This window comes from Marmota monax, unplaced genomic scaffold (genome assembly GCF_021218885.2).
Source record: "Marmota monax isolate L192 unplaced genomic scaffold, Marmota_monax_Labrador192_F-V1.1 WCK01_AAM20220418_F8-fsc00013, whole genome shotgun sequence".
Lineage (NCBI taxonomy): Eukaryota > Metazoa > Chordata > Mammalia > Rodentia > Sciuridae > Marmota > Marmota monax.
The window spans coordinates 951,491-967,083 of NW_026692202.1; the positions used below are offsets into that span (position 1 = coordinate 951,491).

The 15,593-nt window shown below is 43.0% G+C and overlaps 2 protein-coding genes across 5 annotated transcripts in view; one reads left to right on the top strand and one right to left on the bottom strand.

Moving 5' to 3' along the window:
- Positions 1-18: 18 nt before the first annotated feature.
- On the bottom strand, positions 19-3,235 carry Smpd2 (sphingomyelin phosphodiesterase 2). 3 transcript variants are annotated; one of them, XM_046430173.2, is made up of 11 exons: positions 3,207-3,235; positions 2,763-2,860; positions 2,442-2,538; positions 2,246-2,322; positions 1,827-1,920; positions 1,613-1,702; positions 1,291-1,373; positions 1,040-1,172; positions 845-949; positions 515-668; positions 19-419 (listed from the first exon to the last, which is right to left on the bottom strand). In XM_046430173.2, the coding sequence occupies exons 2-11, from the start codon at positions 2,810-2,812 to the stop codon at positions 43-45; spliced, it is 1,260 nt and encodes a 419-aa protein (XP_046286129.1). In that variant the 5' UTR covers positions 2,813-2,860; positions 3,207-3,235; the 3' UTR covers positions 19-42. The 3 variants fall into 3 exon arrangements, with proteins under 3 accessions (XP_046286129.1, XP_046286115.1, XP_046286122.1); XM_046430159.1 differs by lacking the exon at positions 3,207-3,235 and adding an exon at positions 3,021-3,200; XM_046430166.1 differs by lacking the exon at positions 3,207-3,235 and adding an exon at positions 2,978-3,200.
- Positions 3,236-3,356: 121 nt separating this feature from the next.
- Positions 3,357-15,593, top strand: part of Ppil6 (peptidylprolyl isomerase like 6) — a 35,406-nt gene continuing 23,169 nt past the window's right edge. For both annotated transcript variants that reach the window (XM_046430186.2, XM_046430194.2), the window contains exons 1-3: positions 3,357-3,506; positions 9,693-9,788; positions 13,684-13,872. In XM_046430186.2, the coding sequence (XP_046286142.1) occupies positions 3,372-3,506; positions 9,693-9,788; positions 13,684-13,872 (420 nt within the window). In that variant the 5' untranslated portion in view covers positions 3,357-3,371. The remainder of the gene's footprint in view (positions 3,507-9,692; positions 9,789-13,683; positions 13,873-15,593) is intronic.

Sequence of the window (15,593 nt, forward strand, 5' to 3'; positions counted from 1 at the left end):
GGAAAAAGGCAGAGCCACTAAAATGTCAAGCTTTATTGATCCTCAGTTCTGTCCCCTCTCCTGCCCCAGGAGCAGAGCTAACTGACGCTCTGAGCTCAGGTCCTGGGCTTCCCTTTCCCTTCCAAGCACATGCTGGAGCTCAGTCTGGACCCTACACAAGCCTCTGGCCTCCTGCGTGTGGAAGAGGTAGACTGCGCCTGCCCCCAGCACCAGTCCTACATTGGGCGTCCAAAGCAGTATGGCCACTTCCCTGGCCCTTTCTTCTGCTACAAGGAAACAAAGCAACACCAGGAGAAGCAGCCCGACACCAATCACATTGCCAGCGAAGGCAGCCCACCAACGAGCCTGGGCTATACCCAGCCCCAGCTCTGTCCAGGCCTCCCTCAGCACACTGATCAACGGCAACCTCCCTGCTGGTCCTAGAACAAAGCAGGGCAGTGGGGTGAGAAAAGGTCAGAGTGGAGGGGCTGCCCTGAGACAGAGAAGAGCCAAGGGAAAGAGTGGGGTGACTCACCATAGGTAAAGCTGGGATTTTGCTGGAGGGGACTATGTCTCACACAGAGAGTAGCCATGAGGGCCTCATGATCAGAGAGGGGGGTGCCATTGTAGGGGCCATGGCCTGCAGTGGATTTGAGACTCTTACAGGAGATGCAGAATCCAGAAACCGCCTAAAGGGCCAGAGAGAATCTTATGTTGGAGGGCCTCCTCCCAGAGAACCAGCTTCCAGTATCCCATTCTCTAGCCATCAGTAATCTAAGACTAGACCAGCTGAACGAAGGATCAGAATAGGCTGGTGACAATAATAGACATAGTAAGTGAAGGCATGCTGTGGAGAGAGCCTGACCTTGTAAAGCACGTAGTCAATGCGGATGCCACATGGAAATGGCTCCAGATCCTTCTGGCTGACGTAATGGTTCTCGGGTACCATGGTATAGCCTTCTTCAAAGCCCTAGGGAGTAGCTGGTTCATGGTAGGATATGGGGCAGGAAGAGAGAGAAACTGGGAGTATAGGTGAGAAAACAGCTAGGTAGTTTCTCACCTTAAAATCCTGGGTCTCAAGGTAGGCATCATGCAGTCCTGTCCACTCCCTCAGCAGGCAGCAGCCCAGATCTTTTGGGTGCATGTTGAGGTCCCCACACAAAAGAACCACGTCTGCCTTCTTGGATGTGTGGCTGGTGAGCCAGGTCAGTGAGGAAGGAATTCTTCCCTTGCCCCCATTGCCCTAATCCTAGCCACACCTCAAACCCTGGGTCCCAACCCACTTCCCCTGTCAAGCCTAGGCTCACACACTGGATGAACTGGGCCAGTTCCCAAGCTTGGGCCACACGATGTGCTAGGTAGATGTCCTTCTGTCGGCTGTACTCGGCATGGAGCTGAGTGAGATAGATGAGATTATAGCAGTAAGATTAAGGGTCCCAGGAGCCTGTGTAAATCAAGCTTGTGTCTGTCACTAGTTAAGGTATTTGGTACACAATGGGTAAATCTTGCCCTATTGCTACCTTAGGAAACCCTTACCCGATAGCTCCTCCTCAGATACATAGCAGAGAAATCCCACCTCAGTTCCAGGATTAGAATGCCTGTCCAAGCCCTAAGCACTGGTATCTTCACTTACGTGGGTCACATAGGCATTGAGCACAAGTCCACTTAGATGGAACACCAGGAGTCCTACAGCCTTCCCACAGAACCAATCACCATGATGGATCTGCAAGCAGGAGGAGACAGGAACTCATGGCACTGCCACCTTCCATCTGCCCAGCCTCTGTAGCTCCAGGAAGTCTGCCTTCTCTACCTTGTGTTAGTGGGGGTGAGGAGGGAGGCTTACTTACCATGTAGGGGTAGCCATTGAGGGTGTAGACATGCTGGATGATTTCCTGGATTGGGTGTTTGGAGAAGACACAGAGGCCACTGCCAATGATTCCGCTGTAAGCCAAGCCCTGCTTAATAACCAGAAAAGGTGGGAAACACCCAGCCCACTTCTCTCTCATTTCCCAGCTCTGATGAGCTCCTCTCTCTCTACTGCTGGGACCAGTCTCAGAACAAAGCTCAAGACAACAGCCTCTGCAGGAGGATGAGGGGGCTGCCCGATAATAGGCGGAGATGGGCTGAAAAGATACAATGTTCCCAGTTCACCCTCTCCTGCTCCTTTACCCAGAGAAGGAGGTAGGCAGGTGCAGGGAAAGGGAAGGGTTGGCAGGATCAAGAACCCTCAAGTCTGAGAACAGATTCAGGCCTGCAGGCTTCTCACCTCCTGAAGTAGTGTGCAGCTGGATAAGTGAAAGACAGTTTCTCTTTCAGGCACTGGAAGTCCTGCTCACTCCACACCTGAGGGAAGGATAAGCATGCCTGCCTGGCCTTTCCCCCAAGGGGTGGGTGTCTCCTCTAGCACCCCTTCCCAGAGCTCCTCCCAGCCTGGGATCCATATCAGAGATGCACATCCCCACCTCTTCCAGTAGAGCCAAGTCGAAGCTCTCCATATTCAGAAAGTCTCCCAGACGCTTCATGCGGTCAGAACGGTGCTTGCTCACGTAGGGAAGACCCCTAAGGAAGGGAAGGGAAAGGCGGGCCAGGGAAAGTGACTGCTAGTACCACTGGAGTTGGGGCCGATACGGGCGACCTGTCGGTTCGAGTTTCCCCTACACCCGAGATCCTGGAGGCAGGATGGGGTCGTGATCCAGCTGTGAGGAAGGGCTCCCTCCTCCCTCTGGCTGTGCGGATGCGAAAGGGAAGGAGGCCCCCAGGCAGCACTCGGCCGGCGAACTCACCAGCAGTTGAGGTTGAAGACCCTCAGGCGCAGAGAGAAGTTGGGCTTCATGGCGGGGATGTTCCGGGGCGGGAGTCAGTTTGCTTCCCCGAGACGGCCCTGGCGGGGGCGAGAACAAAAACAGGCGAGTGGTGCCTTCTCCCCGGGCGATGCCAGCCGGGACCCCGCACTCCCCACACCCACGCAGCTCCGGCCTCGGGCTGATTCCCGTGTTACCAGCACAACCCGCCCGCTGGCCTAGATAAGGCTGCGCGCTAACCAGGAAAAGAGATCTGAGAAACCCGGCGTGCGCGGGCTGGAGAAGGATGCGCTCGAGGCCCCTGGGGTACCCGAGAGGGCTCCCGGGCGGGCGGCTCCGTGATCCTTTGCCCCGAGGCTGGTTCCCGGCAGCCGCAGCCCACAAATCCCTCGGTTGGCCCCCTTCTCGGCCCGGGGCCTGGCTCACCAGCAACAGGCGGCAAGTTGAGAGGCCCCGCCCACGCCGCCGGCCCTTTGCTCCACCCTGCCCCGCCCACTGCTGGCGTCGGGGGCGGGGCCGCGAGGTTGCCGTGGCAACGCGTGTGTTTTTTGTTTTTTTTTTTTTGCTCGGGGTTAGTCTACTAGCTCCGCAATGGACCGCTTGCAGAGGTTGCAGCCCACTCCCGCCCCATGCAGCTCTAAGTCGCCGCCCGAGCGGCCGCTGCAGGTGAAAGTGGTGGGGATCTTCAAAAGCTCCAGCTTTCAGGTTGCGAAGTCTACTGCTGAGGTAACCGCAGGAAAACCCCCAATGCGGCGACCCTCCAGGCTTCCCGGCCTCGCGGCGTGGATTATGCGCCTCGCTGTCTGGTGCAGGCCGGTGGATGTTCTACTGGAGGAAGGTTTGGCTGGCTGGGACCACCCCGGGAGCGCAGAGAGGACACATTCGGGTCAGGGGCGGGCATTTGGCTTGGAGTAGGGTGACGTGTAAAGGGAGATCCCAGCAAAGGAAGTATTCAGAACCTTCCTGGGAAAAATAGTAATTACTACTCCTACGTATTTACACATTTTATTCCACATTAATTTTAAAAATTGAATTACAGATTTATTAAAACTCATGACAAAAAAGTTTAAAGTGTTACTCTAACTCGTGGATTTTTACAAACTCCTTCCCCAAGTGATTTTCGAAAACTATTCACTTGGTAAGATTTTTTTTTTTTAATTGCTATAACAATCACTACATTCTGGCAGAAAAAAATGCCTCACGGATTTCTTAACAAGTGGCCCCAAGTGCTTTGAACAATCCCAAAATTTCTTTGTAAATATGCAAAATGGCTTAAAAAGAAACCACTGAAAGAAACTGAAGAATTTGGCCATGTCACTCATACTGCCAGTGATGAAATGTTGAAATGTAATATTCCACTGGTCTTTGGGGTTTGTTGCAAAAGTACTCGCCAAGCCAAGTTTCTCTTCAAAGCCTCACTAGACCCCACAAACATGTCTTATTGGTATTTTTATCTACCAAAGTATCCTGCTGGATATTGGATAACAAAATGTTATTCCATATAGAATTCATCTTAAGCAGGCCTTCTTGCCTGTTCCAGAATCTACAGAGTAAAATTTAAAAAATAACTTGCAAAATAAGGAAAGTTTAAGTGAAGAAAACAGGTGTTGGGACATCTATGAATATAATACAGGTTGATCAAAAGAAGTGGAAATTATGGGCTGATGGGGCTAGTAACATTTTATGTCCAAAATTTTATTTAATAAGAACGTTCTTGTTTTTCTTAGCTCCTTTTCTGAAGGCCCATGTTTTCTATGCCTGGTAGTAAATATAAGTGGGCCATAGGGTCTCAGTCACAAGTATTCAACTTTGTCCTGATATTATAAAAGTAGCCACAGATATATAAATGAATGGTGGTGTTCCAATAAAGCTTTATTATGAACACTGAATTTTCACATGACATGAAATATGACTTATCTTTTGATTTTTTTCAATATTTGCAAATCTAAAAATTAATCTTGGCTTTCAGGCCTTACAAAATAGGCAGTGGACCAACCCCTGCTAAGTCAAGAAAACAATATCTTTGATATGTTAATAATGTAATTTCCCCTTTCTTAAGCTTTTGCCTACAGTAACACTATCAAATATGAAAACATATCAGTGTAAATTCAGTTAGTTCTGTCTTAACAGAGGTTATGTGATTATATTCCTGGCATGATCATTTATGAGCAATCTCAGATCCCTGATTTGCTATAAAAGATTAAGATTCATAAAGGGTAAGGATAAGTAGGTATATTTTAATTTGGACGTAGTTGATTCCAGACCAAATGCTAAATTATAAAGAAAAGTATGATGTGCTTAATTTGAATACTACTGGGTTTGCTGGTTACTCCAGTTAATTCCTCAGTTAGAAACAGCAGTCATCCTGTAGGATTTCATCAAACAGAGCACAGAAAGTGGAACTGAGCAACCAGACATTGTTGTTTTTGTTGGATACAGTAGTCTAAGAAGGAAATGGCCCTACCACTGTTTTCCTCTTTTGCTCTCCGGAGTCCCAAAGTAGTACGCACTTATGTCCTGGATTTCTTGCCCTTGGAATACTCACCCCTGATGAAATGTGCCAAATTAGTGCCCTTTCAGTCCACAACAGGGTCTCTAAGCACCAGCCTCACTTTGACAAGGTGCCTACTCCAGCAGCTATTACTTTTTCCCAGTTGGCCCAACCACTTCTCAGACCTGCTGGGAAAGTGGGGCCTAATTGTTGTTGCTTCCACTGCCTTCTCTTGCTTTAGGGGGATATAGTGAAACTAATATCAAGAACAAAACTTTTAAAAATTATTCATTTGTTTATTTTAACTAGGTATATATGACAGCAGAATGCATTTTGACTCATTGTACACAGCTGCAGCACAACTTTTCATTTCTCTGGTTGTACAGGATGTAGCGTTGCACCATATGTGCAGTCATACACGTACCTAGGGTAATGATGTCCATCTCATTCCACCATCTTTCCTGCCTCCATACCCCTGCCTCACCCCCACTTTGCCCAATCATAGTTCCTCCATTTTTCCTATGCTCCCTAGCCCCCCTGCTCATTATGGATCAGCATCCACTTATCAGAGAGAACATTTGGCCTTTGGTTTTATGCATTAGCTTCTTTCACTTACCGTGATATTCTCCAACTCCATCCATTTACCTGCAAATGCCATAATTTTATTTTCTTTTAATGCTGAATAATATTCCATTGTGTATATATACCACAGTTTCTTTATCCATTCATCTATTGAAGGGCATCTAGGTTGGTTTCACAGTTTAGCTATTGTGAATTCAGCTGCTATAAATATTGATGTGGCTGCATTACTATAGTATGCTAATTGTAAGACCTTTGGGAATAGACTGAGGAGTGGGATAGCTGGGTAAAAAGGTGGTTCCATTCCAAGTTTTCCAAGGAATCTCCCTACTGCTTTCCAGATTGGTTGTACCAATTTGCAGTCCCACCAGCAATGCATGAGTGTGCCTTTCCCCCCACATCCTCGCCAACACTTATTGTTGTTTGTATTCTTGATAGCTGCCATTCTGATTGGAGATGAAATCTCAGCTTAGATTCGCATTTCTCTAATTACTAGAGATGTTGAACATTTTTTCATATATTTGTTGATCGAATGTATATCATCATCTGAGAAGTGTCTGTTCAGTTCATTAGCCCATTTATTGATTGGGTTCTTTGCTTTTTTGGTGTTATGTTTTTTGAGTTCTTTATATATCCTGGAGATTAGTGCTCTATTGGACGTGCATGTGGCAAAAATTTGCTCTCAAAATGTAGGCTCTCTCTTCACCTCATTGATTTTTTCTTTTGCTGAGAAGCTTTTTAGTTTGAGTCCATTCCATTTATATATCTTGATTTTATTTCTTGCGCTTTAGGAGTTTTGTTAAGGAAAGTCAGGGCCTACTCAGCACTAAAAAATAATAAGATCATGGCATTTGCAGGGAAATGGATGGCATTAGAGCAGATTATGCTAAGTGAAGTTAGCCAATCCCTAAAAAACAAATGCCGAATGTCTTCTCTGATATAAAGGGGGGGGTGACTCAAAATGGGATAGGGAGGAAGAGCATGAGAAGAAGATTACCACTAAATAGGGAAGAGAGGTGGGAGGGAAAAGGAGGGAGAAGGGGAGTTGCACGGAAGATGGAAGGAGACCCTCATCGTTATACAGAATGCATGTATGATGTTGTGAGGAGAAAAAAAAGTGTGTCACATTAGATTGGATAGAGAGAAATGATGGGAGGGGAGGGGAAGAGTAGGGGGGATAGGAAGGGTAGCAGAATAAAATAGACATTATTATTGCTGTATGTATATATGTGACTGCATGACCAATGTGATTCTGCAACCTGTACAAAGAAAAGTGAGAAAATATACCCCATTTGATTCAAATGTATGAATTCTCAAGATCATTGTACTGTCATGTGTAGCTAATAAAAAAATAATAATAAATAAATAAATAAAAAGGAAGTCAGGGCCTAATCCGACGTGATGAACATTTGGGCCTACTTTTTCCTCTATTAGGTGGAGGGTCTCTGGTCTAATTAAAAGTTTTAAAAAAAATTTTTTTTTGTAGTTGTAGATGGACAGAATGCCTTTATTTTATTTGTTTATTTTTATGTGGTGCTGAGGATCGAAACCAGTGCCTCAAGCATGCTAGGCAAGCACTCTGCCACTGAGCTACAGAATTGCTAACCTGTAAGAGTTTTCTTTTTTTTAATTTATATATGACAGCGGAATGCATTACAATTTTTATTACACATATAGAGCCCAATTTTTCATATCTCTGGTTATATACAAAGTATGTTCACACCAATTCATGTCTTCATACATGTACTTTAGATAATAATGATCATCACATTCCACCATCATTAATTACCCCATGCCCCCTCCCTTCCCCTCTAACCCCTCTGCCCTATCTAGAGTTCATCTATTCCTCCCATGCTCCCGCTCCCTATCCCACTATGAATCAGCCTTCTTATATCAAAGAAAAACATTTGGCATTTGGTTATTTGTGATTGGCTAACTTCACTTAGCATTAGCTTCTCCAACTCCATTAATTTACCTGCAAATGCCATGATTTTATTCTTTTATTGCTGAGTAATATTCCATTGTATATATATGCCACATTTTTTAATCCATTCATCTATTGAAGGGCATCTAGGTTGGTTCCACAGTTTAGCTATTGTGGATTGCGCTGGTATAAACATTGATGTGGCTGTGTCCCTGTAGTATGCTGTTTTTAAGTCCTTTGGGTATAGACAGAGGAAAAGGAATAGCTGCATCAAATGGTGGTTCTATTCCCAGATTTCCAAGGAATCTCCATACTGCTCTCCATATTGACTGTACCAGTTTGAAGTCCCACCATCAATGTATGAGTGTACCTTTCCCCCCACATCCTCATCAACACTTATTGTTGTTTGTCTTCATAATAACTGCCATTCTAACTGAAGTGAAATGAAATCTTAGAGTGGTTTTTTTAAAAAATATTTTTATTAATTATAGATGGACACAATACTTCATTTATTTACTTATTTTAAATGTGGTGCTGAGGATCGAACCCAATGCCCCACACATGCCAAGCAAGTGCTCCACCACTAAGCCACAATCTCAGCCCTTAGAGTGGTTTTGATTTGCATTTCTCTAAAGCTAGCAATGATGAACATTTTTTTTCATATATTTGTTAATTGTATATCATCATCTGAGAAGTGTCTGTTCAGTTCCTTGGCCCATTTATTGATCGGGTTTTTTTTTTTGTTTTGTTTTTGTTTTTTGGTGTTTAACTTTTTGAATTATTTATATACCCTAAAGATTAGTGCTCTATCTGATGTATGAGGGGTAAAAATTTGCTCCCAAGATGTAGACTCTCTATTCACCTCATAGATTGTTTCTTTTGCTGAGAAGAAGGTTTTTATTTTGAGTCCATTCCATTTATTGTTTCTTGATTTTAATTCTTGTGCCAAAGGAATCTAATTAAGGAAGTTGGGGTCTAATCCCACATGATGGAGATTAGGGCCTACTTTTTCTTCTGGTTTTATTCCTACATCCTTGATCCATTTTGAGTTTTGTGCATGGTGAGAGATAGGGGTTTAATTTCATTTTGTTGCATATGGATTTCCAGTTTTCCCAGCACCATTTGTTGAAGAAGATATCTTTTCTCCAATGCATGTTTTTGGCACCTTTGTTTAATATAAGGTAATTGTAATTTTGTGGGTTAGTCTCTGTGTCCTCTATTCTGTACCATTGGTCTACCAGTCTGTTTTGGTGTCAATACCTGTAAGAATTTTCTATAGTCTAACGTATATAAGGCTCTGAGCATGATCCCCAATACCATCTAAATAAATAAATAAATTTTTTCTGTGATTCATACAAAAAATTGTATGTTCAACCAAAACATACTCAATACTATACCTAAATTCTACACCTAAATTTATTTAGTATTTACTTATCTTTTTCCTAAGGGGTATAACCACAGTATCCTTTTGATCTCCTTACATCAGTGAATTACAGCAGTAATATTTACTTATTTTCATTCAAGTAAACTAACTAGAACCACTGAGATTTAGCAAGAGTTTAATTTAAGGAAAAATTTGTCCTGAAAGAAGCAGATCACAAAACTATTGGCATAAACTCATTTGTTTTTTCAATTGTCATGAGTGAATGATTTACCATGAGCCAGATTCGATAGTAGAAGGACATACAGGAAGGCCAAGACATAGTTCTTGCCCTCAGGAGCTTATATTCTAGAAGTCAGAGACAAATAAGCTCCGTGTCCTAGTGTGGGCAGAGAGCAGAACAGGGCATCTCAGTCAGACTGTGGCCTAGGTATAGGCTGCATAAAACTTTCTGGAGACTCCATAAAAATTTGGGGAAATGATTTTGACTTTAAAAGAGAATTCATTTTAAACTAACTATTGTATTTTGAAACCTAGAGTCTGAAGATGAATTATCCATCCAAATTTGAAGATCCTATAATGGTTCCTCTTCAAGAATTTGCATGGTATCAATATCTGCAGGAGAAAAAAAGGGTAAAGGATATTTGGGACATGGGGGATGTTGACAACAAGCAAAATTTAGCCTGAATTATTTATCTGTGCGTTGTTTTGGGAACAAAATGAAAGTTATTTTTAATGAAACTAGATTTTTAAAAAATATTTATTTTGTAGTTATAGGTGGACACAATATCTTCATGTTATTTTTATATGGTGCTGAGGATCAAACCCAGTGCCTCACTCATGATAGGCAAGCACTCTACCTCTGAGCCACAGCCCTAGCCCTATGAAACTAGATTTTTTTTCTCTAAATGATGTGCTTTTCCTAAATGATTTCAATCATTTTACTAGATGGACTTTTTTTTAAAAAAACTAGAATATTTACCAAATTTTCCTTTGGAGAACATGTGATAAAGGTAAGTTTAAAATCCTCCGTGGTGTTATTTATCCCTGCTGATGGTTAACCCTCTCTTCCTGTGATAACCTGGCACTCAAGTTGCTGTGGCCTGGCTCTTACTCTGGAAGGAGCCGGTGTTGTACATCATACAGATAGCCGAGGGTTTGTGTGACACTGTTGCACAGAGGCACTTGTATGACAGCCTGAAGCTCTCACAGGGCATCCTGTCTCAGTTGGTGCTCCTTTTTCCCCATTCTCCCTTCTGCCATTACCCTTGGAAAATCCCAGACTTCAGGGCTAGTGGAGCTTGTCCAGGGATGGTAGATAGGGCTCCTCTTTTGTGCCACCCTGGTCTCTCTATAGTTGTGCCTGGAGCATGTGAAAAAGAGAAAAGAAGGTGGTGATCTGGCTCAGCAATCTCTCATGCTGGGGCGTGTAGAAAGGGTTCTACTTCCTGCTTCTTTTTCCTGGTTTAGTCCTGCACAGGATTCCCAGTCCTGGTTTCTGTGCTCCACCTCGTTTCTCCAGTAGATGATGAAATTTCCATTTCCCTGATCTGAGCAGTTTCAGTCGTTCAATGCTTGGTTGCATAAGGATATCCTGTGATCCTGTAATTAGGTTCAATGTAAATAGTGTTGCTTTATAAGACCACTTCACTCTCTCTTCAGTCACGTGAATGTTGCAAGACTGAGTCAAGAATACCAAGAATAGGCTGGGCACCACTGCATATGCCTGTAATCCCAGCAGCTCAGGAGGCTGAGCCAGCCTCAGCAAATTATCGAGACCCTAAGCAACTCAGCAAGACCCTGTCTCTAAGTAAAAAATAAAAAAGGGAGGGAGATGTAACCCAGGAGTTAAATGCCCCTGGGTTCAATCTCTAGTACCAAAAAAAAAAAAAAAAAAAAAGAATAGCATTTGTTAAGTCTCATCATACTTTTGTAGTCATTTTCATAAGAATTCACAAAGAACAATGGTAAACACATATATATGTGTATGTGTATACATGTGCATGCGCGCGCGCGCGTGCGCACACACACACACACACACACACACACCTATTCCTTACACAACTGGGGTTACCAATGGTCCTAGCTGCCTGAGACTGAGAGGTTTCCTGGAATGTAGGACAGTCACAGGCAAATTGGAACAGTTCATCACCCTAACATAAACAATACTTTTTCTAAATTTTTATTATCAAACATAATACTGCCTTCCAGTCTCATGCCCTCTGCCTATAGGAAAACTGTGATGTCATGGTCTGTGGATTGCACCTGGTCCTCTTGTACATTCCCATTGTCCTCTTAAAGACCAGTTAGCTGGACACAGTGATTTGGGGTTCAATGCTTGGAGGCAGGAAGATCACAAGTTCAAGGCCAACCTGGGCAACCTAGTGAGACCCTGTCTCAAAAAAAAAAAAAAAAAAAAAAAAAAACTAAAGAGGACTGGGGATGTACTCAGTTGTAGAGAACCCCTGGATTCCATCCCATCCCCAGTACTACGGAAAAAAAAAAAGTGTAAATTTTACTCGCCAGCCTCCTCCCTCTCCAATCTGCACTGCCTGGAGGTGATTTGTGCTCTCCTGCTGTCTTTCTCGTTGAGGCTTCCTAGTTAATCATGGCTGCTTCTTGCCACCTATACTTTATTCCTTATCTTTACTTTCTTTTCTCTGCCACACTCATCCTCTGGATATCTGTCACCTTAACCTTTTCTTCCTTTTCAAGTCAGTCTTTTGGTCCTTCTTTAATGAGAGCTTTGTGTCTTATGTTATATGAAGTGCTTCTTAGTGCATGTGGTCTTACTGAATCAGTTCATTAGGCCAGCTGGCCTTATGCTTCAGCAGAATTTAATGCCCCTCTCAAGGGATGGCTTCAGGTCTTTGGAAGGGCCTCTCTCTCCCCTCTAAAAAAGGCTGCATCATAGATCCTGGATGAAAAGTCCTAGAAACTACCAGGTCCAGTCTGCTATCTTGAGGCAAGCAAGGAGTCTCCTTATGTACAGAAGAGGCAGAGATAAGACATTTTAACCTTTAGCCTCTAAATAAAACGTACCATCTACTGCATTTCTCCCATAAGGCTAACTAAAATGTTCATGATTAGATTTTTTTCTTCCTTTTTGGGTTTTGGGTCTAGAAAATATAATACTGATAAATTGAACATTCTAGGAACTATTGACACATAGTTTCTATCAATGATTTATGGTAGAACATGAAGAAGTTTTTCTCTGCCAGGAAGCAGGTTTTGAGAGGATCATGGGAAACAAGCAGCAGGATATAAATCTTGTGGGAGAAGCTGGGAATGGCCAAGTTGGCAAGTTGGAGGCAAACTGTTCCCTCAAACTTATTTTTTTAAGTACAGTCTCCAGACCAGCAGCATCAGTGTCTCCTTGGATGTTTAGAAACGCAAATTCTAAGGCCCCATCCCACAATCAGAAAGTCAGATGGGCCTTAGGAATCTGTGATTCCAAAGCCCACTACAGTTTGAGAATGGCTGTACAAAGATATTCATGGTTTTCCACAGCTGGCACTTGATAATCGGCAGATTTCAGAGGGGATGTAACTCAGTAGCCATGCACTAAGGATTCAGGAGGTTGACCAGCAGCATTTTGTGGATGAAGACACTGACACATTTATTTAGAGGGGCTTCTTCATTGCCTGACTGGGTTTTGAAAATCCCTGCTGGCCTCTCAGGAGGCATTTTCCTAAAGGTTAGCCCCTCCATTTTTGCCCTCTATACCAAAAAAAAAAAAAAAAAAAAAAATTCTCTTAATAGTTTGCATTGAAAAATCATCCCTTAGCTGGACATCGTGTAATTCCAGCCTATAATTCCAGCAGCTCTGGAGGCAAGATTACAAGTTCAAAGCCATCTTTAGCAACTTAGTGAGGCCCTAAACAACTTAGCAAGACCCTGTCTCAAAATACAAATATTAAACAGAGCTGGGGATGTAGCTTAATGGTTAAAGCACCCCTGGGTTTAATCCCCAGTACTAACAAAGAAAAGAAATAAAATCATCCCTTACCCAGAATCCCTAGCCTTCCCAAGCATGCACATAGTAAAATGTGTTTGGTAAATGAAGACAGAGACTGCTCTTTTCTTCTTCCCCTCTGGTATTTAACCCAGGGACATTCTACCACTGAACTACTCACATCCCTATCCCTTTACTTCATTTTGAGAGAAGGTCTCACTAAATTGCGAAGATCACCTTTAAACTTGTGATCCTCCTGCCTCAGCACCCCAAATTGCTGTGATTATATGTGTATGCCACCTTGCCTGGCCAGAGTTGCACTTTGTTTCTGAGTTAATATAATAAGTATGCTCAGCATATTAAGATTAGTTTTTTAAATAATTCTGTGCTTTCATGATCTTTGATTACTTAAAATATTCTTAAATTCTCTTTCACTGAAGACTTTTGAAAGATGGTAAAAGCATATTTTTAAAATATTCAATCCTAGAGTTGATTCCAAATTCTGGCTTATGGATAGAAGTTGTTTGTTTGTTTTCTTTCCTTCATTACATTTTTTTTTGTCTTTTCCTATAGGAACTCAAGGATGAAACATGGGAATATTCTTCCAATGTGATGTGTTTTATTAATGATAAATTCCTCGGTGATGCATCTGATCTGCAGAAATGGGCCCACAAGGTGTGGGATATAGTTGATATTAAGCCCCCTGCACTTTATGAGGCACTTACTGTGGATTTTTCCACAAAATTCTTGAGAGACACCAAGGCAAGTTATATTGATTTATTTTTTTACAAAGTAAAATAGTGAAATTTTTGATCATTTATGTTACCTCAGCATTCATTATTCATATTCTAACAAAAGGAATATAAAAGGTAGGAGCCATGGGTATAAGCCTTTGGTGACTATTAAGATTCATTTGCAAAAGACTGTAGGAAGGCAAAGTTTGGCTTGGTGCTATAGAGCAAGCGTTATTTCTCAGTACGTAAGCTGCATGGGGAGAACTCTCTGCTCAAACATTTCTCCTCCATTTTATAGATTTATTTGCATGAATTATCCACTTTAAAATATACAAACCCCTGTCTGCACTTCTTTTTTTATTAATTTATTTTTTAGTTGTAGCTGGACACAATACCTTTATTTTATTTAGTTATTTTTATGTGGTGCTGAGGATAGAACCCAGGGCCTCACATGTGCTAGGCGAGCGCTCTACCACTGAGCCACAACCCCAGCCCTCCCTGTGTGCACTTCTGTAGTCCCATCAGCTAGAGAGACTAAAGCAGAAGGATCTAAGTTCAACACCAACCTGAGCAACTTATCGAAACCTTGTGCCACAGTAAAAAATAAAAGGGACTGGGGATGAAGCCTAATAGTAGAATTCCCCTGGGTTCAATCTCCAGCATGCCAAAAAAAAAGAAAGAAAGAAAGAGGGAGAAAGACAGGGATAGGGAAAAAGAAGAGAAAGAAGAAGAAGAAGGAAAAGGAGGAAGAAAAGTAAAGAAGGGAAGAGGAAGGAAAGGGGGGAAAAGTGTGAGATTTTAAAGCATGACACATAGTTGGTGAGAGCAGACCTCACAGGCACTGGCAGTTTCCAGTGACAGAGGATGGTGAGAAACATGAGGTCCAGGGAGGTGAGAGACAGGCATTAGGATGGCAATACAGGTAAAGATACTTTGTAATTTTGCTCTGAGACTTTGTTGTACTGACAACTATCACCTCCTGGAAATCATTTTAAGCCCATGGTGGCCTGTATACACAAAGTGACACATTGCTAGGATCTGAAATATGCAAAGGCAGAGACCTTGCTTTATGGATCCTCATTTAACTACTACCTTGAACCAAAATGAAACATTGTGGGTGCTCAGTGAATGTTGGGTTGAATAAGCAGTGCAGTTTGAAAATGCTAGAAGCTCTGGGGTGTATGGAGAAATGTTCAAGGGTCAGAAGTCTGAAAGTACATGGTATATTCTGGGAATGATGGAACAACAAGGAAGCCATAAATAGTAGGAAATGAGACAAGGAAATGAGAATATCAGCCAAGACTGTTGGTGCCAACAGCACCAAGCTACTTAAGGAAAGGGTATGTATTGAAATTATGTTGGTTATCTGACAGTTGACAGGAAAGCTGGAGAACCTGCTTTGAAAAACAGGTAACCAAGGAAGGCCAGATAGGTAAAAACATGGCAAGAGTTATGTGGCAGGAATGTGTCCCAGGATGTTGCTGCAGGCAGGTGCTGCTGGCTTTAAATTCACAGAGCCACGGTCATTGAGACCTGGACTGCCCTTTTGTCTCTGTACCACTCCTTGGAGCTCCAGGGCCCCAGGCAGGAGGACTTGTCTGGCAAGCCCCAGTTTTATTGCCACAACCTGGTTGTCATAGGCTGGGGGAGAGGGAGGATCTGGCCCCTTTAGGTTCTAGTGAGAGCAGTTGGGCCCTGCAGGGAATTTCCCACCAGAAAGAGTGTTCAGAAGTTAAGAAAAAGGAGAAA